The 25,220-nt window shown below is 38.8% G+C and overlaps 1 protein-coding gene across 3 annotated transcripts in view; it reads right to left on the reverse strand.

Moving 5' to 3' along the window:
* The window catches only part of nid2a (nidogen 2a (osteonidogen)), a 61,323-nt gene that overhangs the window by 31,446 nt on the left and 4,657 nt on the right, over positions 1-25,220 (reverse strand). For all 3 annotated transcript variants that reach the window (XM_088331458.1, XM_088331457.1, XM_088331456.1), the window contains exons 2-14: positions 23,240-23,425; positions 20,569-20,688; positions 13,406-13,507; positions 13,124-13,263; positions 6,771-6,903; positions 6,310-6,636; positions 5,693-5,801; positions 3,364-3,403; positions 3,178-3,287; positions 2,962-3,095; positions 2,740-2,851; positions 2,146-2,346; positions 1,831-2,061 (exon numbers count right to left, since the gene is read on the reverse strand). In XM_088331458.1, coding sequence (XP_088187584.1) covers positions 1,831-2,061; positions 2,146-2,346; positions 2,740-2,851; positions 2,962-3,095; positions 3,178-3,287; positions 3,364-3,403; positions 5,693-5,801; positions 6,310-6,636; positions 6,771-6,903; positions 13,124-13,263; positions 13,406-13,507; positions 20,569-20,688; positions 23,240-23,386 — 1,906 coding nt within the window. In that variant the 5' untranslated portion in view covers positions 23,387-23,425. The remainder of the gene's footprint in view (positions 1-1,830; positions 2,062-2,145; positions 2,347-2,739; positions 2,852-2,961; positions 3,096-3,177; positions 3,288-3,363; positions 3,404-5,692; positions 5,802-6,309; positions 6,637-6,770; positions 6,904-13,123; positions 13,264-13,405; positions 13,508-20,568; positions 20,689-23,239; positions 23,426-25,220) is intronic.

Here is a 25,220-nt window from a genome sequence, read left to right on the forward strand (position 1 = left end):
ATTTTCATTCACATTGCTTGGCAACATATTTACATTATTTTTTACAGAGTACAGACACTGTGCATTTGAAAAATGAACATTTTATGTATTTTAGGGCTAAAACTGACAATTATGAATCAGTGAATTTTTTTTTTGATTAATCGATAAATGTGATTTTTAAAAACACATTTTGAATGTTTCCTTTTCTCGAATTTTGGATAGATACAAAAAATTGCACACAACAGAATATCCTATAATATAAAACGATTAAAAAAAATCAAGTTTGTCAAAAAGCCTAACAATAGGCCAAAATACATACAAATGTATGCTATACACCTCCAAAAATGTGAAACAATTTTATTTAATAACGTGCGTTGGATGTCAACTTATTGTACATTTAATGTTTTTAAACAGCAGTTTGAAATGCATTTAGGTTTCAGAAAAAGGCTATCTAATAAATTGGGATTCAAATCAGGAGAACCTTGTGCATCAAAAAAAACAAAGTGCTACTACAAGTTTGTCGCCGGATCAAGAGGAAATTCAATGCACTCGCTTATTTGCATTGAACTAACATGCTAAGTGCTGCATATGTCGCGCGACACAAAGAATCGATGATGGAATTTAACGCTTTAAAAAAATCAATTTTATCGCTTCGTTATTGCAGCCCTACGCTACTTGAATTATTTTTCTTATTATTTAGTTTATTTGATTGTGTAATTTTGTTATATTCGCAGTGCATTCCCTTAACCCCCCAAAATCATTTCAGATTGAACAGTATGAGTGTATAATTTGGCATTCATCCAAATTACTAGTGCTTGGCCTTGGAGGAGGGTAGTGCTCTATTGCGTACTATTCAAGTCTGTCAAGTGATTCCCATGACATCACAGAAGAGGTATTCTGCCAGGCAACCCACTCCCATCCTTAAAATCTGTGTGCAGCTCTGCACACACATAGTGATGCACATGCACGCAGATGCACACACATACAGCACTTAGCCCATGTTTACAAAACCCCTGATCCCAAAAAGCTCTTCCAGCTGTGCGCAGGGTGTATAGACGTGTGTATGTGCACGTGTATGTGTGTGTGTGTGTGTAATTTTCAGCCTGTGCTAGTGTTTCTTCATAAACTTTATAACCAACGTGAGAAAATAGATGAGATGTTCTTACCATCTGTTTGAAACCTGTCTGATTTTATTCTAAGAATATATTGAGTTATTTAAAAAAGATTTGCAGGAAATAAAAGAACCTGACTTGTTCTGGCAAAATCCAATACAGATTTTGACAACTTTTGACATTCATCTCTTACAATTAAATAAAGACTTAACTCTTAGCTTAACCATAAACTTGTGAACATTAAACTTTGCAGATGTTTTTGAAAGAAAAAAAGACATAAGTGTAGCGGGCCTCTGCACTAGTTCAGTGTTTCTCAACTGGTGGGTCTGGATCCAAAAGTGGGCTGCGGATCCGTTTTCAGTAGTTCCTGGGCCTTTGCTTTGGCAAAATAAGAAAAATAAGAAACAAAAATAAGTCTATTACACTCCTTAACAGCTCAATCTCTTCCACCTGTTCAGTTAATCTGCGAATTTGAGAGGGACCACATCTAATTTTATTGTGATTTTGTTGGATTTATTTACTTTTTCTCACCATAATAATGGGTCTGGGGAAAGTCAGTTATAAGGGGAAGGAAAAGTGGAAAATGATGACAACAATCGAGTCAAAGAACGAAACAATTGCAAATGTGAAAATGGTGTACGAGTGTCTGCCCTTGAAGTGCTGCTGAAAGCTATGAATTTGGCTTTGATGGGCGCACATGTGTGGGTACAATTCATATATTTCTTTTAAGTTCACAGACCTCCTACTGGACTGATCTTGTTTGTGATGGCGTATCTCAAAATCCGCTCCTCCTTTACGTACATCACGAACACTCTCTCCATGGTGATCTGTAGGGTCTCTGCAGGCTGAGCCCGGTTGTCGTGTCGACAGTCACGGTAGGTGATGTTCTGTTTCAGCTGAAACGAGTAGGATTCCGATCCTCGGTCGGGTGAGACCACGGTAAACTCCCTCACAGAGCTTGAAGTGACAACTGGATAAAAACAAAACATAATTGGTGCATTTAGGCAAGTGGTACATCTCAGTGTTTGCTAATGTTCATGGTTGTTTTGGTTACGTGATGGGTAGTAATGGTATGTCTCCTTGAAAGGCTCCATGGTCACTTCTGAAACCGGAGGTAAGAAAGGTACACTTCCGGAGAGCACAGTGTCCACAGTGAAGTGGTTGTTCTCATCGAGACCGCGTCCTGTCTGACGGATTGACAGCCGCTGGTTGCCAGGGTAAAAGAGAAGTTCGGCCAAACGGGTAAACTCAGCTCCTATTGACAACAAACATTAATTTAGAGCATAATTAATAATGAGCTGTATCATTTTGTGGACAGGAACCGTTTTCAACAAACAATAGACACTTCCAAATGGTAGAATAACACTTATGATTACTCAGTTTTTCTATCACTGTGTCTTAAAAAAAATTATACCAAGTTTTCAGAGTCTGCCCAAACTTTTTCCCAGTATTGTGGATTTGGTCACTCTTTGTGGCTGTACAGGAGAGCCAGCGGAGGTGACAGCAAATTTGTAGGTCGCGCGTTTAAAAAATATTAATTATCTAGCATAATGCATTTGAGGCATTAACGGAAAAATTGGTCAAAGCTTAGAGCCCTGCCTAGAGCTTAACAAAGTAAAGTGTAGCCTCATAGTGATAAGTTGTCTACCTGTTGTTTTGAATCCTAATTGGCTGTTGGGCAACTCCAGAGCAAACAACCACCCAAACAGTTCTCCAATTGGTGCAGCTGGCATCAAGGCCCAACCCAATGGCTCAGGAATCTATCCAACCGCATCAGGCCACCACAGCATCCAGGGGATGAATTAGTACATATAAATTATCTTTCACTAGTTTTTAAGTGTTATGAAATGCGACTAGGAAATGTTCCTACCTCGCTAACAGCTGTGTAAGCCCTCCCGTCTCCCACCACAATGTAAGCATGCAGGTCAATGCTGTTCAGATCCACAGGGGTCAAACCCACGGTTACTGTTCCACTCAGCTTGCCACTGACGCGCTGGGGTGCCGCTGAAGACAAAAAACAATATCATTCTCAGCATGTTTCAGAGAATGTTAAAATATAACAGCACAGTAGGAGCTGACGACCAACCCTCGGGCAGGCAATGGCGGCCGTTTCCGTAAAAGCCGGCTTGACAGTGACAACAGAAGCCCGTAGCGTAGTCTGCGCAAAACGCATTCTGAGAGCACTGCTGCTGGAACCTGCAAGAGACACAAATATATTACTCAGACTGTAAGAACATGCCATATAAATAAATGGTTTGTAACGGAAACATACCTCGCACATGTCTCCTTATTCTCAGTGGTGTAATGAATCACTGAGAAACGGACACAAAACAGAAATGTAGCATCTGTAACGTATTCCATTCAATAAAGACTTCCACAAATGCTCAACTTTAGGTAAATAAAAAAGAGTACTGTATGCAGAAAAGAGGATGGGAAAACATTTTTGAAAAACACAAGCTGGCACGCATCCAGGCGTGTTGTACGCATGTGCAGTATGCAACACAGCGCAGTCGTGGCAATGCCTCCACCCACAGCATGACTCTCATTTCAAAGAGAAAAATCTTTAAATGTTAATTGTTAAATGCTGGAACAAAAAACTAGCAATGTAACACATAAAAGTACTTTAATTTGTAGTCATAATATTTCAGTCAACATGACTTGCATTCTACGAAATTCTTTAACAGTACACTTATAGTATAACAATACCATACAATGCCATGCCAGTCATAATTACTGAGGCACCTGGGCCCGCTCATTTGGCGCCAACTGCCTCGGAATCTGATTGGCTCCCTGTCACTATTTAAACCCTCGTCTTTCTGTCACCTGTTGTCAATCTGTCTGCGAACCTCAGTTTACGCTAGGCAAACTTTTCAACCCGGACTCACTCCTGTTTTGGCTCCCGTCTGTTTCTCGGCCATTTTCTGATCTCGACCACATTTTTTGCTCTGCTGTCCCGGCTACTGACCTGTTTTTTCCGCTCCCGACACCGCCATCGCTCGCCACGGAAGTACCACTTCCGCATTTAGAGCAACCTGCTCCCTACAACCAGCGATCACAACCCTTTCCCTTCTTCCCAATAAAACTGAGAGAAACGTACGCAAGTGGGTCCTGTCTCTGTCCTGGTCTTGACAATGCCATGTTTTTTTTTCAAATAAATTCATGATTAATTTCACTATTTTTATTCATATTAAAGTAAAAATTCAAAAACATTTGTCACTTTTCAAAATAAATGTAGAAATATTACAACTGTTGCTATTAAATTGTGTTATACATAATTGTATGCCAATAGACACGAAAGAAACAAGAACACAACAGCTTAGACTTGGGTATTGTTCCCCTCCACTTCCTTTCAGCTAACCTCAGTGTTCTCGTTTGCCCGTGTCCCTGCGTCCTAGACGCATCGTTTTTGCTGAGGACCCATAGTCTCAAATCAACGTGCGTCCCCGGGACGCAACTTTTTTTCCACAAAATTGTCATTATTACCGGATTATTATTATTTTTTTTTTAACAAAGATTTACCGCACTCCAAACTTATCATCAGGCAGATCCGCCATTATTGTCTTGGTCTCGCGGTTGGACTCGCGAGTTTTCGTCTGCACGCCGATCTCGGCAAACGAGATCTCGTCGCTTCGAGATTACGTCATTGTTGTGGTGGTTGTTGTCAAGTGAAAGAGAAGTATGCCTCCGAAAAAACAGTATTTGATGCAAACAACACAAAATTGGTAATTTCTTCAGTGTCAGTAATAAGTGGAAACATAATGCAGAAAGTGATAAAAACGGCAATAATTCCGGCACGAAAAAAACGGCGGAGAAATTCTTCAGAAGATCGCGTGTGTTGAAGCGAACGATTCGACGAAAGAAAATAAAAGAATACTCCTAGCAGGAAAAGGACTTTTCTGCCAAAATGGACTAAATTATATTCCTGGTTACTCTATGAGGAGGATGATAATGGAGGCTATATGATTTTCCAAATCTCATTCTGTTGGCGCAGCTTGCAATAACGTCAGCCGTACATACTGCAGGTTGTGAGAGGGGTTTCAGCGTCCAAAACGGAATCCTCACAAAAGAGCGAAAGCACCTCAATATAGTAACACAACACCAGCTTATGAAGGTGCATCTTTACCAAACAATTGGACCTTGAGAAGGCCTTACGACTGTGGTGGGACAGCAAACCACGAAGAATATATGAAGTGAAAAATCTGAAGTGATGACTGCTTTGTATTACCAATTAACTGTGATGATTAAAATTGCATGAATATATAGACTAATATTTCAGCAATATTATTTCGTATAATGTACAATATTTTTGTGAACTGAAAAATCTGAAGTGATAACTGCTTTGTATTTCCAATTAAGTGTGATGATTAAAACGGAATGAAAATGTATATTTATACTATATATTTGTCGCTGATTTACAATTTCAACCTCGATAACACTAAATTTTGGGGACCCATAGATCTCTGTGGGGACCCATAGATTTTTGAGCATGCGAGTCCCCGGGACCCATCACTTTTCAGAGGTAAAATGAACACTGTAACCTACTTTCATACATTTACAAAGACATGTGCCATAAATATATATTTTTTGTAAAACTGTCTTACCTCCTGTATCAAAGTCAACATCTTCTTCCACACTGACCACATGACCTCCAGGGGACAGGGGTGGTTCATTTTTGTGAGCGGGATACAAATCTCCCACGTCCACAGGAATCTGTTGAAGCAAAAACTTAGTTGATCCAGAATGTGAATTCCCTTTTCAAACAGTCTGCTTCATAAAAAGATATGTTTTGTTTGTGATGTCAGCCCAAAAATGTTCCCTGTAATAACACCTGAAAAGGACATAACAGCAGCTCAAAAGCAGTGTTGGGACTAACGTGTTACAAGCTTTTCTCAGTAATGAGTAATGTAACGTGTAATTAATAACACTTTGTAATTTAACTGTTGTGACAAAATGGTTTGTTAATCTGTTACTTGTTAGAAGCAGATTATGAATAACAACGTCCTTTGTTTGATAAATGTTCCCCTCTTTTTTGCAACACACCATGCGTGGAGAAAAAAAAGACATCTTGAACAGTGCCTAAAAATGGAGAGGGAAATCAAGGGGTTTTAACTGAATTGCTTTTTAAATAAAGTAACCAGTAACAAATCTGTAAAAACAATATTAGTTTTCTTCCGTTATACAATACATAATTTTCCAGTTTCAGGTTTTTAATGTTTACCTGTGGTTGGTGCTCGTGTGACCGCTGAGAAACTCCATCTGGGGTGACCTCTTGAAGTGGGGGTGGCACATATTGCCTCCCCACAACCTCAGATCCATGCCTGGGATGAACGGTCACCGGTAAAACTTCACCACTTTGTGACAACTCGGAGGCTGATACAGGAAAGTCAGAGCTTCTCGGCTGAGGAGATTCACCAGAAAGCACTGGCTGGAATTCCATGTCTTCTGCTGTCAGAGGAAAATCTCCGTCCTCCTCTTGATGAGCTGTGTCAAAGTTGCTGTTGCCTGTATATTCTACAAAGTCATTGTACTCAGGAGTGGTGGCGCTCTGGGAGAAAATACCACAGAGGAAACATGAATCAGATACTGCACAATCATTTTATGGTATCAATTATTAAACTATTTTTGTCATGTTTATAGTCTGCATCTCTCCAACAAATTAATTAATAAAAATAAAAATACCAGTGTTTGGGCATGTTCTCCTTGGTGAGGCGTAGGCAGGACACCACCAGTAGATGCAGGGACAATGTTGTCAAAAGAATAGCGGTTCCCAGTATGGAAAAGCCAAACGCCGGGAACTCCAGTGTTACCAACCCTTAAATTGATAGAAAAAGAAACACATACACATTTGCGCAATTCAATTAGTCTCGTCTTATAATTTTTTTACGTTTGTTGCTCAAACCTCGATTCATAAAAGAGTAGAAGGTTATTTTGTTTAATTACACCATTGAAGGTACATTGTGTCAACTACAGTTCATCATAGCGGCGCTTGGATACAGCTCAATCCATAAGAGCTTACAGAGATGTTAACAGATAATAGCCAATTGTGTGCAACATTTGGAAAACACTACAAAGAAGAGACTAATCAAAAAGCTTTTTATGTTGTTCGCAACTGCAGCCTATTGACACAAGATTCTTATGAGTCCCCCTACAGCAATATGTCATGATAAAATAAAAAAAAACATCCTTGCTCCTTTAACATTCTAACAATCCAATATGGACTGCACTATTGGGACATAGAGGTAAGATTTATGGCCCGAGCCCGAACCCGAACCCGAACCCGAGGCAATTTCGGGCCGGGTCGGGCCCTGAAATGTCAGTCATACGGTCGGGTCGGGTCGGGTTCGGTCCTGCTTTTTTTTTTTTTTTTTTTTTTTTTTTTTTTTTTTTTTTTTAATTAATTAATAATGTGTTAAATGTTCATTAAAAATATATACTTAAACTATGTATGGATACTAGACCAAGGAATACTTGTTATAAAATAAATAATTTGGATAAAACGGAGAAGGAGCTGTAATCGCTATTTTTCCGACTCCTATGGAAATTCCTCCCCCCCTCCGATTTTAAATGAAAAAAAACAACAATTTGTTTACACCGCGGGATCCAATGCAACCAGGGTTTCATTCACAATAAAAAAGACATTACATACGGATATTATAGTAAATCAAATAAATATTATTTGTGTACAATTAGTTGTGATTGCGGAAATCATAGCGTACAGTGACGTTGGTGACTTTTCCATCCGCGTTAACAAACGCATTTTGTAAAATACGATCGCGCTTTATTGTTTAAATAAACGCGATCTCCCAATGATTATAATTAGCTCGCTTTATTTTGTTTTAAAGCGTATTATATAGAATACGATCGCTTTTGTCGGAAGCGTACATTGACGTTGGTGACATTTTCATCCGCGTTAAAAAACGCAATTTGCAGAATACGATCACGCTTTATTGTTTAAATAAACGCGTTATATAGACTAGGATCTCCCAATGATTATAATTAGCTCGCTTTATTGTTTTAATAAGCGTTTTATATAGAATACGATCAGGGGGGGGGGGGGGGGGGATTTGCATAGGAGTCGGCACAACACGTCAACATCCCCTCTCAATGAAAGTGCTGCGCTAAAATCTTAAAGGCGTACTACTACTGCTGCTGTGGATTATGGCCCAATGATCAAGTCGTCAAAATGACGGACGCCTTTAAATGTTTTCGCTACCTCAAAAAAAAAACCGTCAATGACAGATTGCAGTGCAGACACAGAAATATAAAAGATGTAAATGTTTATACAGTTTTATTTAACTTAGGCCTAGATGTTGTAACAAAAGGCAGAGTTTAATTTGTTATCATAAATCACCCCTCCTTATAAATAAAATATGTAATTTCGGGCCCCCTCGGGCCGGGCCAGCAAATCCAGTTAATTAGTCGGGCCGGGTCCGGGTCGGGTTTAATACCCCCCGGGCCTGCGTCGGGTTCGGGTGCTTTTTTTGGGCCCGATCTTACCTCTATTGGGACATCAGAAATTGAACAAAGAAAAAGAATCATTCTGATTCAAGAACAACATCTTTGAGGTCGAAGGTGCACTAATGTGGGCTCACAAACAAATTGAGTTCAATAAAAACATTTTTTATTTTTTTAATGTCCAGGCTTAGGTCAGGTTTCTCACTATCAAGCCCCCATCAAACATACCTTAATTAATCAGAGCTTGTAAACCTTAATGAGTCTTATAGCACTGCTTGAAAAAATCTTGTTTTACTGTGGATTACTGCAAAACATGAAGCTATTTGTTATTTATTCATTTTCACCTCTGTATGCTGTGATGTTGCCATAGTTCATGATTTGTACAAATACTTGAAATACATTGTTAGTGATGTGGTTGTTGCAGAATTTCACCTTGTTGTAGGTTTTTTCTATACCAGATACAATAGAAGACACCCATAATATTTTTCTGATGTTTTCCTGGTGATTTTTTTTCAGTCAGGTAAGCCATGTAGTACTACATTGACGAAGTGCTTTGAGAGACTGGTTAAAGAGCACATCACCTCCAGTCTCCCCTCCTCATTCGACCCCTTTCAGTTTGCCTACAGGACAAACCGCTCCACCAAGGATGCCATCTCCTCTGCGCTTCACCTGAGCCTGACACATCTAGAGGAGAAGAACACCCATGTGCGGATGCTGTTCCTGGACTTCAGTTCAGCATTCAACACCATCATCCCACAACATCTGGTAGACAAAATGAGACTCCTGGGTTTCAACACCCCCCTGCGGAACTGGCTGCTGGACTTCCTCTGTGACAGACCCCAATCAGTGCGGATAGGTCAGAACAGTTCAGATGTCATCTACCTCAGCACGGGCTCCCCCCAAGGCTGCGTCCTAAGCCCCTTGCTGTTCACCTTGATGACACACGACTGCGTCCCTAGGTCCGCCACAAACCACATCGTGAAGTATGCTGACGACACAACAGTGGTGGGCCTCATCAGGGATGACAACGACCTGGCCTACAGAGAGGAGGTGGAGCAGTTGGTGGGCTGGTGCAGGGACAACAGCCTGGTCCTGAATGTCGACAAAACTAAAGAGATCATTGTCGACTTTAGGAAAAACCAGCCCAACCATGCCCCACTTTGCATCAACAACAAGGCTGTGGAGGTTGTCAGCAGTATCAAGTTCCTAGGGGTGCACATTACAAACAAACTCACCTGGTCCGTAAACACTGCATCACTGGTTAAGAGGGCACAGCAGCGCCTGTACTTCCTGCGGAGGATGAGGAGAGCCCACCTGCCCCCACCCTCCCTCATTACATTCTACAGGGGCACCATAGAGAGTATCCTGACCAGCTGTATCTCTGTGTGGTGTGGAGGCTGCAGCGCTACCGACTGGGGTAGTGTGAGGAGGGTAACGAGGACAGCAGAGAAAATAATCGGGACTACACTTCCCTCCATTCAGGACATTGGCCAGAAGCACTGCCTATCCCATGCTAAAAACATTACCGGGGACCCCTCTCACCCCCATCATGGACTGTTCACTCTGCTAGCCTCTGGGAAGAGGTACTGCAGTGTGCGGTGCAGGACCACCAGGCTCCGCAATAGTCTAGTCCCCCTGGCCATTAGACTGTTAAATGGTCAATCTAACATATAGTTAACTTAAATCTAAACGGCTGCTAATCTGACTTTTGCACTACTGGCAGTTTTTTTTTATAGCTTGCCACTCCTTGCACATTGCTCTCTGCACTATTGTAATTACAGCGTTATTGTTACAGTGTTAATGTTACTGTGTACCTGACTTGTTAACCTGACTGCCCATTTTGCACATCTGGTTAGCTACTCTTCTTGCACTATCGGCACTATGGTAAAATACTATACGTAGCCAAAATACAATACAACATTATTTATATCTGTACATTCAAGGAAACTGTGGGGGTCAGATGCATCGACATTTCGTTCTGTATACACGTGTACTAGAATGACAATAAAGTAGATCTGAATCTGAATCTGAATCTGAATCTTTGACATTATACACTGCAGAGAAAAAAAGAGTATTGACCGATTGGCAAATTATTTTTGGTATTTTTCAGCATTTTGATAAAATGTTTTATTCCCAATATTTTGTTATTTTACCTATATTCTTAACTTTTTTTTATAGTAGAATAAAAATATATTTTTAGGGATAGTTTTCTTACTATATTATATATTAAACTATATAGTTACAAAAAAAATCTTTTGATTATTTGTTCCTTGGTTTTGCGAATAAAACTCCCCTTTTTTGGTCCACCTTGTCTACTGTTTCTCCTTCAAACACATGGGCAGTGTGACGATTATCAAATTTGAGTATAATTTTTAATTTAATGAGACATTATTACTATTTATGACAAAAATAATTGAAGCATGTTGACATAAACTACAAAACAATTAATGACATTTAGTTAATTGATACGAATATAACTTTCAAAAAACAATTTGCCGACAACATTTTTTAATAAGAAATTTCTTAGTGAAGGTTTTCTCTGGAATTTTCTTATTTAACTAAAGAAAATACAGTAAAAAAAGAGGAAACATATTAAAAAAAATAGAAAAACAAACTATTTTGTAAAATTGTAGTATTTTTTTGTATCATTCTACTGAAATAAGAAAAAGACTTATTGAATCGTATGATAAACAAAATGTTCCAATGAAGAAAGGAGAGAAGCCAGTGCCATGGCTTTCGCATTAAGGGGCCGGTCACACAGACATTTACGGCTGAATCACGGCCAGAAATTTCTGCCTTTGAGGCGGACGCTATTGGACGCATTGAGTTCGCCATTCAGATGAGATACAGCGGTGCTTAACACGAGGTTGGAAATTCGCGCGCGGGAGGCAGCGCGAAAAATTTTTGCGCTGCTCAATTCTTCAGAGCGCGGGTACACAGCCTTTCACGAGCGTATTGAGGCTGAACCACGGCCAGAAATTTCTGGCCGTGAAGCAGATGCTGTTGGGCGCTGTTGGACGTTTTGAGACCGCCATATAGACGAGATAGAGCAGTGCTTTACTCGCGGTCGGAAATTTTCACGTGGTTGGCCGCGTTCAAAACTTTTGAGCTGCTCAAAAGTTTGAGCACGTGTTAAACCGCGTGCCGCACACGTGGTCAACACGAAGTAATGACGCGGAAATGACGCGGAACGACGTGCTCTGGCCGCGGCCAGGGCGTGGTTACACATGGGTAGGACGGGAAATTTCAGCGGGTAATCGTGGGTGGAGCATGGTAATAGCATGTTCTGCGCCTGTATCGCGGTGTTATTACGTGAAATTAGCGTGTTACGCGTGTGACAGTCAAACGCCTTTCTCCGCATATATACAGCGCGATTTGCCGAGCACACGTCATTTGTGCTCGTGACGTCAAGGGGGTGAACATGGATCCCCGTCAGCGTAGTTTCTCTTCATTTCGAATAAATCTTTCGGTGCATTCGCAGCAAGGCTTTAATTCTGGGACCTTAGCATGGCCTTTTGGTTGAGAGTAAGAGTCCCGGCTCCTAGGCTTTGTAGCGTATTATAAACTGATCGATAATGGATAATGAATAAAGAAGATAGAACAATTACCCTTAAACCCCCCCCCCCCGTCAGCGTAGTGATCTCGTCTTAATCCATTTTTAATTCTAGGCATTTCTTTTCAAGATAATAAAATAAAAATGATGCCATAGCTTGAAATCTTGATCTTCACGGGACTGTGTCCTGTGCGGTTATGATTGCTACAGCCCGGTGCCGAGATTTGCATCCCTTCGATAATACAACCACCTTTACCTCGTTTTATCTCACTTTTAGGGAATGTAATGGCGAACATATAACTAATACCACATCGTCTTGCATTTGTTGGAAATGTAATACAACTTAATCCACTCAGTCTTTGTTTTTGTTGTGAACGTAATCGAACAGTAATGCACACCGTATATAAAATCCTCCCCCCCCTCGCGTGAATGCGCATTCTGCTGCGCTTCCAACGAAAGCGATCGTAGTCTATATAAAACGCTTATTAAAACTATAAAGCGAGCTAATTATAGCAATTGGGAGATCCTAGTCTATATAACGCGTTTATTTAAACAATAAAGTGCGATCGTATTCTACAAAATGCGTTTGTTAACGTGGATGAAAAAGTCACGCGAGGGGGTGGGGCGGTGTGGGTGTTGCGTAGGAGTCGGATTTGGGCACAACACCGGCTCGGGAGCTTTTATACCCGTGGTCCACACGAGAAAATGACGCAGAAATGACGCGATGAGGAAGCGGAACAGTCGCCGGCGTCTGTTTTGCGGGCATACCACCGATGAACAGCGGGTTAGCCAATTTTGCGCATTTTCCATCCCGGGCAACCATGGGCAAAAAAAAAAAAAAACGCAAAATTTTAGCCGTGATTCAGCCGCAAACGGCTGTGTGACCGGCCCCTAAGAATGTATTTTTAATTTTCGATCCTGTTGAAGTTCTTTTAAGTACTTGTACCTATGATGCACATTTGAAAACCACTTCACTATGGACACAAATATGAACAGTGAAAAGGGAAAAATAGTCTGTACTAACTGGGCAAGATGTTTGATACTCTGCTCATTGCTAGTCACACTGTAGTAAGGTCCTTCTGTTCGGGAAAAAATGAGGTAGGTGATTTCTCCTCTGCTGAAGCCAACTCGGGCAGCAAGCTCTATCTCAACGTTATATGACTCCTGGAAAAAGAAATAAAAGTTGTGAGGACGAGCAAGGTTACTTTTTTATTTTCGTGTGGGGGATGCTCTACTATGATGCTGAGCATCTGCATGCGGGGGTGTTCATCGAAAACAAGCACTTCCTTGTAAGTCCTTAGTTTACCTTGGGTCTCGTCCCAAAGAAGTTCAAGCCACCCTCAGGGTAGAGAAACAGAACATACGAGTCGGTTTCGTCGTAACCGATGACTGTCTGGAAGGTGTTGACCTGCACAGAGTGGAAAGAGTTTTGCTCCTTAGTCGAAAAAAAAATTAGTGATTTAAATTACCTTATTGGCGTACCCCCCAAAATTTGTCTTTTGTAATATGTTTCATATACAAGGCTCACCGGACTATGGGGTGCACATATTTAAAACTACAGTAAGGATGAGGGTTTCACTAAAAAGAAACAAGTATCATATTTCAGCACTGCTTGATCGGTCGCTGATCCTAATTGCCAAAATTGGATGCAACAGGAAGTGAACCTGGGATCTGGGTAGGGAGAGTGCCAGATTCTATCCACTGTTTTTCTACCTTTTTTGAGAAAGACACATTTCTTACATTGAAAAAAATTACTGTATGTTAATTAAGTACTTACTAGAGTGCCGCGGCAGGGTTGTTAAAAAAAAAAACTGCACTAGACTACTACGGATACAGATGGCACACGAAAACGCATTCACTTTTATGTCATCGAACTATTTTTAGTCACAGTACCGCATTGTTGATGTTGATTTTGGGCCGGGCGGCGAGAATATTTTCAGACATTAAAGCGGTCTCTGGAACATAAAGGTTAGGATTCAATGATACCCAGAATTGTATCAGAGCCGACTCGCAAAAACTTTACGAAGCACACAAGATTCTGAACTGAATGAAGAGAAAGGCATTGTGGGAAGAAATTCGGTCATCCTAAGATATATAAATGAATGCATGGCCGCACGTAATTTAAACCCCCAGGCACTGGAATCAGCTCCCAGTCAAGATGCGCCTTATTTCTGACCATTGGGCTCTTTAAATCAAGTCTTAAAAACAAACTTATTTAGGATGGCTTTTAATACTCAGTAGTTTGAGGCCACTTTCATTTTATTTTATTTTATTTTATCTTATTTGATACTGTTGCATTTATTGTTTTTATTGTCTTTTATTGTTTTAATGTATTTGTATTTTTTGTTTAGTGTTTACTTATTGTTTTTCTGTTGTCACTGTAAAGCACTATGGTACCCTGAAAGGATTGTTGCAAAGCGGCTGTACGTATAAATAAAGTACATTTACAATGTTTGTCAAATACAACACTTAGTTTGAGCTAAGAAAAAGTGAACAGAATGTTATACCAATATTTAGTCAATTTCTAATTTTTAATTTTTTAAAAAATTATATCTAGCACCGTGACAAAAATTAGTGTGATAATGAGATAAAACCTATTTCCTTTCTCTACGAATATTATGCCACTGGTTGCTTGGTGGTTAGGACTCAGCGATCTCACCTTACCTTACCTTGCCTTACCACTGTTATCCATGTTTGTTCCCCAGCGTCAACATTTTTTCAATTGTTGTCAGTACAAATTATTGCACATATATGATAATACACCTGTAAGCATTTCCAATTATTTCCATCGATAAAGCACACCGGATTATAAAATGCACATTCAAAACTTTGGCTAAGAAGGAATATCTGGGTGCCCCTTATAGTCTGAAAAACACGGTACTTAAAAAAGTAGATGTTATAAAAAAGCACCTCCTCATAGAGGACTAAAAGTCATGTAAAGATCCAATCAAAACCGCTGATAATGCGTATCTAACAAACAAAATGAAATAATAAGGTAGAACAGGCTAAGAAATTATTAGTAAACATGTTATAGACATGTGTTGTGTATATCTTACCTTAATTTGAAGTGAGGAGCTCTTTTAATCTTTTACTGGAGTTAATTGAACCATTATCATAACTGATCCACAGCCAATCAGCCAATCAGATACAGTTACTAGTAACCTTTTCAAAATGTAATCAGTAATCCGAATAGCAAAACATTGCAGTAATGTAACTTGATTACCTCTTTTACTTTTGGACTACTCCAAAAGTGAGTGAAATTATGACGGACACAATTCAACTATCAGCGCATTGTATATGTAAATGTACTTTTAAATGATAGTTTTGTCCATTGCATTTTTTATAACTTAGACCAGTTTTTAATAGCACAATTTTGTAAATATTTGTTTTGCCAATTCATATTCTTTTATCGTTTTTTTCTTAAAAGTCTTTATAATACATGTTTTACGCTGAAGTGCCGTGTCTAATCTCGTTGCATATAGTGTTTCACAACGTTGATATCAATAACAATAAAGACAAATTCTACTTCTAATTATAATTCTTAATTATAATCACTCAAAGTAATTCTTATTTTAAATAAATATAATTGTAATTTGATTAGGCCTTTTTGTAACAGTAACGGAACACAATTACATATTTGTGGCCTTTAACGCGTTACATGTATTCCCTCAATCCCCAAGACTGTCCACAGCACACCCAAGTCTTGGAGGAGGACAATCAGAGATTCCATGTGACTATTCTCTGCTTACAAACTGACACACAGTAACACACACAACCTTCCCAAGTGAATAATGAGCACAGCTGTCTTCCTGTGTGCTCGGACTTCTTTCATGGTGAGGTTGAAAACGTGTGAGCAGGACTCACAAACGTCCACAAATTTAAATCAATTGAAGGCTAGCATGTGAGTTACTTTTAATTGCCACATCTTTAAACCATCTTTTTGTTGTTTATTGCAGCCTCTGGACTTGTTTTAATTACTGAGGCTGTCTGGGAGATTGCAGGGTGTCTTTGTGTAATGTAGAATGGGCAAATTAATCAATGATGACAGAGTAGCTACAAAAAGTATAGAAACCCTCTGGTGAAATGTTATTTTTTCATTAGATGTATTAAAAAACCTGAACGAGGCCATGTGAAAACGTTTTCCATTGTTAAAAGGACACTGTGTAATATTTGACCAGTAAAAGTTGCGATATTGTACTACAACTGAAAACTATTGGGACCAAACCGCACCATTTTTTTTTCCTTAGCCTTGCACAAGCTTTTTAGGTTGTTTTTTTTTGGGGGGGTACCCTTGCAGCAAGATTGCAGACAATCATATCATGGTGATGTTATGTTAAACAAATACATGTATCTTGAGCTATGAGTATTCAATGATATTTATCTTTATATGACAGTTTATTAATTTTTTTCTATTAAATACAATATAAATATTTCTATATATAATACACATAACAGTTAAATGAGATTATCGCAAATCATCCAATTCATTATAAAACACCTTTCTTTCATGAAAATATAAATAACCTACAAAAGATTTTAGGTGCTCTAAGAGGCGTTTTTACATATTTAAATTTTTGTTCCTTTATTTGGGGAAAATAAAATTCAACCTTTTCTCCTACCAATGAAGAAACAGCTAAACACATTATGCTTTTCGAACATGGTCATCTAGACTTTCACATAAACGTTCAACAAGTGAAAAACAGAATGGTTACTAGATGATAAATACTAACAGTTACACAGCGGTAGGTCACTTGCAAGCTAAATAAAAAAAGAAGGTGGCAGGACGTGTCGTTTTCACATCGACCCCAACTATGCATAGCCACCCCTAAACCAATTTGTGTTTAGTGCCTCTTTGTGAGGGTGTGTTGACACACAGAGACAAGCAAATTATTGCAACACAGACACGGCCAACACACATATGCAGACGCCTCCACTCTTACGCTCATTTTTTCCTCCCTTCGTTTTGAATGATAAGTATGACGTCAGGTTTGAGGAAGCAGGCAAACTCAAAAAGATTCGAATACTGTTCTAACAAATATCTTCATAAACAATACAGTACATGCAAAATGTCATAAACCATAGAGTAGGCTGTTATTGACCAATGATCAAACATTTAGAGATTCCTTATTTTGATGAATAACCAGAAATGAAAATTCCCACTCGCGAATTTTTGTGTTTTTCTGTTTGAGGCCGATGAAAAAATTAAAGAAAGTGACGAAAAGAAAAAGTCATCTGCTTTCTTTTACAACACGATTGCGCAAACCACCCCCTTTAATAAGCAGGTTTGCGCAATCACTGAACTTGAATCGCTTATGACTGAAAATTGACCTATGGGGAGTCACTTGGGAAAACTCTAAACCAAAGGGACCGTTTTGCTGCTTCCACATGTAGAATGTATACTTTGGGAAACTTTAAAAAGTTAGATGTAATTGTAACAAGTTACAAAGCTAGACCTATTAGTCGCATACTGAAAATTTTACAACTCACCATTTCAACAAAAATGAAAAATTTTCCACTTGGCTTCAGATTAAACATTCAGAGGATTATTTTTTGGATTACATGCCGTTATAATTTCATGTTGGTCACACTCTTACAAATTTGTCTCACATTTGAGATCTGATTAAGTTCAGGTATTTTCAAATGATAAACTACACTAAGTCTCGAAAATCTTCTGATTATAATACCACAGACTTAATTTAATAGTTGCAATGGGACAGAGGTTAATATCTAGTGGTACAAAAAAACTCTCATTCAGTAAAATAAAACATTGTTTTGAATGCTGGGCAAAAATACATGAACTATCATACCAAATTAAATGTTTTTTAAAAAATCATAGGTCGAGAATGTTGTATTTCTTTTAAACAATGGAATCCCCAGTTAAGTGGGCGCCATGTTTGTCTGGCATCCTGCCCCCTTGTTGTGCAGTGTATCACTGGCCCTCGCTCGTACCAGAAAACACAGTGCCATCTAGTGGTCAAATATTACACATTGTTTCTATTACTATGTTGTCCTATAAATCATGGGAGTATTTTGGGGGAAAACTGACTTTAAAATATTCACTACTGTTGCCTTGCTGAGGTGGTCGAAGATTCAAATTCTGAAATTAAATTATCTTTGACAAAATAAAGCAGGTATTGTAATTGTGACCGCATAAAATCAATACAAAAAATAATACAATAAATATGTAGTTTTAATCCTTAACAAGTAACTGATCCAACCAGGGCGAGAAAGAACCTATGTACAATTTGCTTTAAACCAATGTGGAACACCCACTTCAATCAAGTAAGGCCCGAGAAACAAAAATAAGCTGAGGAATAATAGATCCAATTGTCACACAAGAATGTGAAATGCAAGCAAAAACAAACATTAAGAATAGCCTTTTATACTGGCATTTTAGTGCATCATTGTGAAAGGTAATATCAGAAAAAACTAACTTGAGAAAAATATGGTCTATTTAAACTCTGCTTGCTTTACCAATACGAAAAAAAAACGATCGATTTGCATGTATTGATTGCATTTATCATACAAAATAAAAGATACACTCTCAAGCAAACAAGTGCCGCCTCCAGTAGACATCCTGACAGGGACACGGGACTGTGCTTAATCAGTTCACATATCCCCTTCACTCCACCCCCACTGAACTCCACCCAGCCCCTCCAGCTAATCTGTTCAAAGAAAGATGCTATCTGTCTGAAGACTCTCAGACTTCTGTTACGGGCAAAGCTGTTAAACTTCTGGCTACTAATTTCCTTTCAACAAGTTCATGCATTATCAAGCTCTTACTCACACAAATTCGCAATATATTTCAAGGAAATTGCCGTGGATATGCAGTGCATTTAATATTAGCACATTTGTTTTTTGTTCCATTGGGATGGGGGAAGGGGGTTGAGATTTTAAGAAAGCCTGTTTAACACAGGCAAAGACAAACACAGATGAGGGGAGAGGCAGAGAGATCCCCTGTGGTTTTCCTACAACCACTCCCTCCATCATCCTCCCATGTTCCCATCCTATGTGCCTGGATGTAATGATAGGAAAGTGACTTTAGTTGGCAGATAGGCATGGATTTAGATGTTGGTAATAGTCATACATTTACCAGAAGCAATAAAGGTACTCGGCGTTTTGAAAAGATTGTCAGATAATAATATCTTACATGATGACCAGGATGCGCTTCGGGAAAATAATTTTGCGACATATTAAACCACTTGAACGTGGAGTTGTAATCACCTTTGGATGTTTCAAAATTCCTTTCTAAACAGCTTACCCATGTGACGTAAAAATCCTCCATGCATGCTCATAGTGAAAAAGGGTAATTGAAATTGGCCAATTTACATATTCCTCAAAGTATAAAACGTGAACTGTTTTTCATAGACAACAAGTACAGTACAGTATGAGATAAAGTGTTTGAGGACTATGTTAAATATGAGGAATAATTTAAAGGCCACATCCGAATGCCAAAATTGATATCCCAATAACACTTGATGTTTGAAATGATTGAAAATGAAAATAGACGTCTACTAATGCAAAATTTGATTCGTTATTTACATTTTGCAACCGCACTCAATCGCGACTTTTTTCTCTGTCCGACCTGCAGCTCTGCCAGCCTAGCTAGTTTTGTGATCTAATTGCATCAACGTTATAGGATCGCAAGTACAACTATTTTTTTCTCTCTCTCAAAAGTCAACGGACGCCGGGATTTCCTTCCCATCAGGCTCGCTTAATGGACAAGTCCTGGTTCAAGTAAATTCATCGTTTTACCCTACTGGCTTGAAGATATTTTTTGTCTTAATTTAAAGTACTTGGGAAAAATACTTGAGTTATTACTAGAAGAGCAAACTATTTTTAAAGAGATCATGCTCAGATTTACTTTGTTATACGAAAAAATTCAACACGGAAGTTCTTTAAGTGACGCTGAAGTATTTATACTTTCCTATCGCCCATATATTGGTGACATTCAGTTTTCCTTCATCAACACAAATATGTGTTTGATGTACCACAGGTTGGTTTAACATTCAGAATGTGAAATTTGACTCGATGAAAAAACTCAGTCATGTGCAGAACCCTGGCAGATCTAACCAATCTTAGTTTTTATAATCTTAAATACACATTCCTGTATAATGTATTTAAGCATTATTCATACAACCTTGGGTATGGATATTCCTAACAATTGGTTTTGATTGTAACCTGTATGGAAAAAACAAAAAATGAAAGCATGCAATGACCATCAGTGGAATTGGGAAAATGTGCGTCTACCTGTGTGTAAATTGAAAAGGAGGGGATCACATTTGATGACCCTTAAAGATTACCTCTGACCTCTCTAGAAGGTTAAAGGGTCAATTAGAAGCTTAAAATGAGTAAAATATAGCTTCCACCCCTGCCCCTCAGGCTGATTACATGAAACAACAAGGAATTCCGCTAAATTGTTCATTGTGTGTTTTACTCTTGTGGTCTATTCCTGCACATGTTTCCTACCTTGTTGGATGCACCCCCACTGGTTCGAGTGGGATCCTCATACGCGGCCACATTCTCCCATGTTGCCACCACAGCATGGGTGGGTGTGAATTTGGCATCCGGGAAGCCTTGGTTAACTTCCTGGGTTGGCAGGTGAACAAATGAAAGTGTGAATGACGGGGAAAGAGAGAAAACAAGAATACAGTTGGCAAGTGTTAAACGTATTTAAAATAGGCAAGGCCAAACACAGAACCTGTAAACATTCCAAATCTTTTTTGGATTAAGGTAGGGAAATTACCATTTGTGGGCTCTTTACAAATTTACAAGGTTCGACATATGCTCGAACAGACAAGGGCTTTGTTTGACAGTTTGTGGTGTGAAACTGTGGAAAAAACGAATAAGGAATTATAAATATGGATATAGTATAATATATATCGAGGGGATATGAAAAAAAATCTCGATATGCTTGCTCTATGCCAGGTTTTTGTGGTATGAAATCTGAGCATAAGATCAATCATCTAATCCCTTATCCCACCAATAGATTCAATTGAATTAAAATAAACTTATAGAAAGGGCTGTCAAGATTAACCACATGAATAAATGCATACCACAAACCTTTCAAAGTTTAAGTGCCTCTGATTAACCCAAGCAAAATGCAGATGTTCTCTTAAAATTTTCAGATTTTTTGGCTTCGTAGCATACTGTGCATTAACCTCTGGAACTATTCGTAATTCCCACTAGCTTGAATTGAGCCCCAGTTTCAAGAGAAAACAACCTCAGCTACAAAACAATGCTTTCATTATAATGCTTCAATGGCAGTGTATTGTTTATTTGGTGAGCCTTAGGCAAGGTTGATAGATTAACGAATGGTACAAAAGAGTACAAACCGCATAAAGTCTTCAAACTTCTACATAAAACACAGACACAAATTTTGCGAAAATTGTGAATTGTGGGGACTCAATCTGATATTGATTATGCATATTGAGCCGGTCAAATTCAATAACATTATATATAAAATTTCCAAGATTGGAATATGTTAAATTCATATTAACTTTCTACAGAGCAAACTGAGAAAGTTTTCGTTCATAAAATATAAAAAGAAAAATGAATAATGGTCACATATGCTCCAAAAGTGCTTAACTACCTGATTCATACCCATGCTAATATGAAATAAATGATCATTTTAGGGATAAGTATGAAATTGAGGAACCAGTCGTCCGAATTTCAACTGTGGTGGATCCAATTCAGTTTTAGGAGAAAAAAACATACTAATAATGTATCGGATCATTTTTAACATGGCCAATCTGAGCAGCAAGTTTGATATAACAAAAGTAGAAAAATTGTATTAGGACAACCATAGTTTCAAATAAGCTTAAACTTGATTGGATGCTAAACAAATTCTGAACATAACCACAGTACATGCCAGTTAGAAGAGTGTAGATTTTTGGAAACTGCAATATTTGAGCTATTTTTTACGTATCATTTTAAAATGCTTTTTGTTTACTTTTTTGTGGTTGTTTCATTTAAGTTTTATAGGTGGAATATAGGTAGAGTATTTTTTACAATTATAAAAACCTCCCTTTTATATCCACTCTAAATGTCTAATTAACTGAAGAAGTGCAGCTGTAACAGTAAATGTGCATGATGTTGAATTTATATTACCGTTTAAAAGTTTAGGGTATTTATCAAGAAAAAAAACACAGTTTTTTTTCTTTAAATGAAGTTAACATTAAACTATCAGAAATACACCCCATATGTTGTTAACAAGGTAAATGACTCTTACAGTTGCAAATTTCTTCATTTCATTTCCAGTGGTCTAAGTGTACATTTTGAATGGTAGTTGCGTTAGAACTCTAATGGATGACTAGAAATCCCTTGTGAAACAGTTTTAGCTCGGCTGAAAACTGTTTAGCTCGTTGGAGAAGCTATAAAACTGACCTTCCTTTGAGCTGGTCGGGTGTCTCGAGCATCACCCTTGTGAGTTTGATTTGCCTTTCAAAATGGCCAGAAAAAGACAACTGTCATGTGAAACTCTACAGTCTATTCTTGTTCTGAGAAATGAGAGCTATTCCATGTAAGACATTGCCAAGAAACTGAAGATCTCCTACAATGGTGTGTACTACTACCTTCAGAGAACCGCACAAACGGGCCCTAACCAGTGAATGGTAAAAAGAAAGGTGGGTGGTCCCATTGCACGACCAAGCAAGAGAACAAGTACATTACAGTCTTTAGTGTGAGAAATACAGCAGACACCATACGGGTGCTCAACAGGCATCTAGGTTAAAACCCTCAAAACACCAGTGTCAACATCGACAGTAAAGAGGTGACTCCTAAATGCTGGCCTTCAAAGTGAGTGGCAAAGAAAAAGCTATACAGTATCTGTGACTGACCAACAAAAGAAAGAGTCTGATATGGGCGAAAGACACAGACATTGGACAACACATTTGATAAATAAAAGTGTGACTTTTTCATGGAAAACACTTAATTGTCTGAGTGATACCCAAACTTTTGAACGTTGGTTTATTTATTGTGTAATATGTGAGGTTTTTCTTTCCTCTTTTGAAATAAAAAGGTCAGTCGGTCAATCTGAAATGTTTTGACCACTTACTCAGCATGCTAAAACGATATGTTTAACAGTAATTAGTCTTCAAAGTGAGAACAACCCTTTGCTCTTGTCCTTGAGTAAACACACCTGGGCCAGTCTGTTAAGTACACTGGGCGTCTCAGTCACCCGGTAGTAAATCTGTCCCCGTCCTCCACTTGTGTCCAAGTCTGCCAGGAACGGCGCCACCGCAGGGAAATCAGTGGGAAAGCCATCGTCCACATACTGCTTTTCCATCGGCAAGTCCTGAGCCGATATGATCCCGTTGGTGGCCACCTGGACAATGTCACAAGCAAATAATTGCTTCAATATGATTTATGAACAGGGGAAATATGTTCACCCCATTAAAGTAGATGCAAGATGGGTTTTTCTGTTAGAGCACTGCAAACATTCCTGAAAGACATCACTTGGGTTGATGCTTAACAGTACATTGGTACCACTTTATACAAGCCTAATTAATGGATCCGTCAGCGCTGTTTTCAGCTAACCAAAACGCGAGGCAGACGACAGCCCTGCCCCTTTTGTATCAACAAACAATGCATGGCATACTAGCGGCTTCACTCTTTCAAAGTGCATCGGATCGATGGGAACCAAAACAAATTTAATTGTTCGTCAGTGTTTTATTTTTATTACGCTAGTGTTGTGTCGGTTAGTTGTCAGTGAGATAAGTTTGTAAGTTACTGTGCCCACCTTACTTGGACTTTCTTTGAGTATATCACTGTGCCCTTGTTAGCATACCTCGTTAACATAGGACAAAAACAAACACAAGCGAAGGTGGTGTTTCGTACTTAAAGTAAAAGTTGTAAATTATGGGTTGGATAGGATTTGCAGTTTTGTGATCCAGTGTATCGGGTTTGTGAGGCTCGAGATGTAGTTCCCACATGTTCCTCGCCGGAGAGTCGGAACGGATGGAGACTGCACCACTTGTTTAGTGAATTTGATGTGCTGGCTCACTCATTTTGATATCCCCTATAGACCATTCTCTCTCAAAAATCTGAATCTATTTCTATGTGTAGTTGTTACGGGCTTCTGACTTCCTCACAGATCCCCAACATTTTGCATCCACCCAATAAGGTTATTAGCGTCTTCGGACACCTTGATGCCATGAATGTTACTCTGTATTTAATATTTGAGACCCTCTTCTACTGTCTTTTGAGATACGTTTGCATGATAAAATGAAATGGTACGGCTATGCTATCAGGAAGAGTGACTAAAGAGTCGCTCTATGTTGTTTCGCCCGCTCTGTTTGCTCTTTGTGTGATACATGGATATTGTAACTATGGTGGGCGCGCCTATCTGCTTTTATCTAACTTTTGTCATCGGCGTTCCGACCACACATAACACTAGAGGAGAGAAGGCAAAGGGAAAGACGGGAAAGAGGGAGATTTCACACGCATGGTTGCGGTTTTATTTTATTCTTGGAGGAAAATGGTGAGAGTAAAAAAAACAGTCAAATTCAATCCAAATGCCGTACAAGCAGCTTGACAGAGGCCGCAATGATGATTTCAGCCAGAAAACGGCATCGGCAAGTAGAATATTTTGAAATTACGGACACCACCTTTAAAAAAATCAAATCTGAGTTTACTATGTGAGCACTAACCAGTCGCCATAAAGAACAATTGTGTGTGGTGCGGAGAAAGGGGAGATGCATTTTGCAAGGGAGATTGACGGAGATCCTATACTTGTAAATTTACATGTGTTAACTGTACATTATACATTTTTTGATCATTTTTAAATGTGAACGCAGCAGTAATAAGTTTTATACAGGATATTGTTTAATTTTTAAACCTATGCCTATTGTCCATTTCGGTTACAATCCAAACAACAATGTAGATTGCTAATATTCTCATGGTATTCAATATCGTCTGTCTTGCCTGGAGTTCATAGGTGCCGCATTTTGTTTGTATGTTTGATAAGGAGGATTTGCAATCATTATTTAGGGGAGCATTTGGCTGAGGTTGACAGGTATAAGATTGAGAGACTGTTGATGATCCGTAAGCATTCTCTGTACACTTAAAGTTAAAGTTGTCACTTTAAATGAATAAACACACAAAACAATTTTAAATCTGTC

Source organism: Urocampus carinirostris, chromosome 3 (genome assembly GCF_059441175.1).
Source record: "Urocampus carinirostris isolate Australia breed hairy pipefish chromosome 3, RoL_Ucar_1.0, whole genome shotgun sequence".
Classification (NCBI taxonomy): Eukaryota; Metazoa; Chordata; class Actinopteri; order Syngnathiformes; family Syngnathidae; genus Urocampus; species Urocampus carinirostris.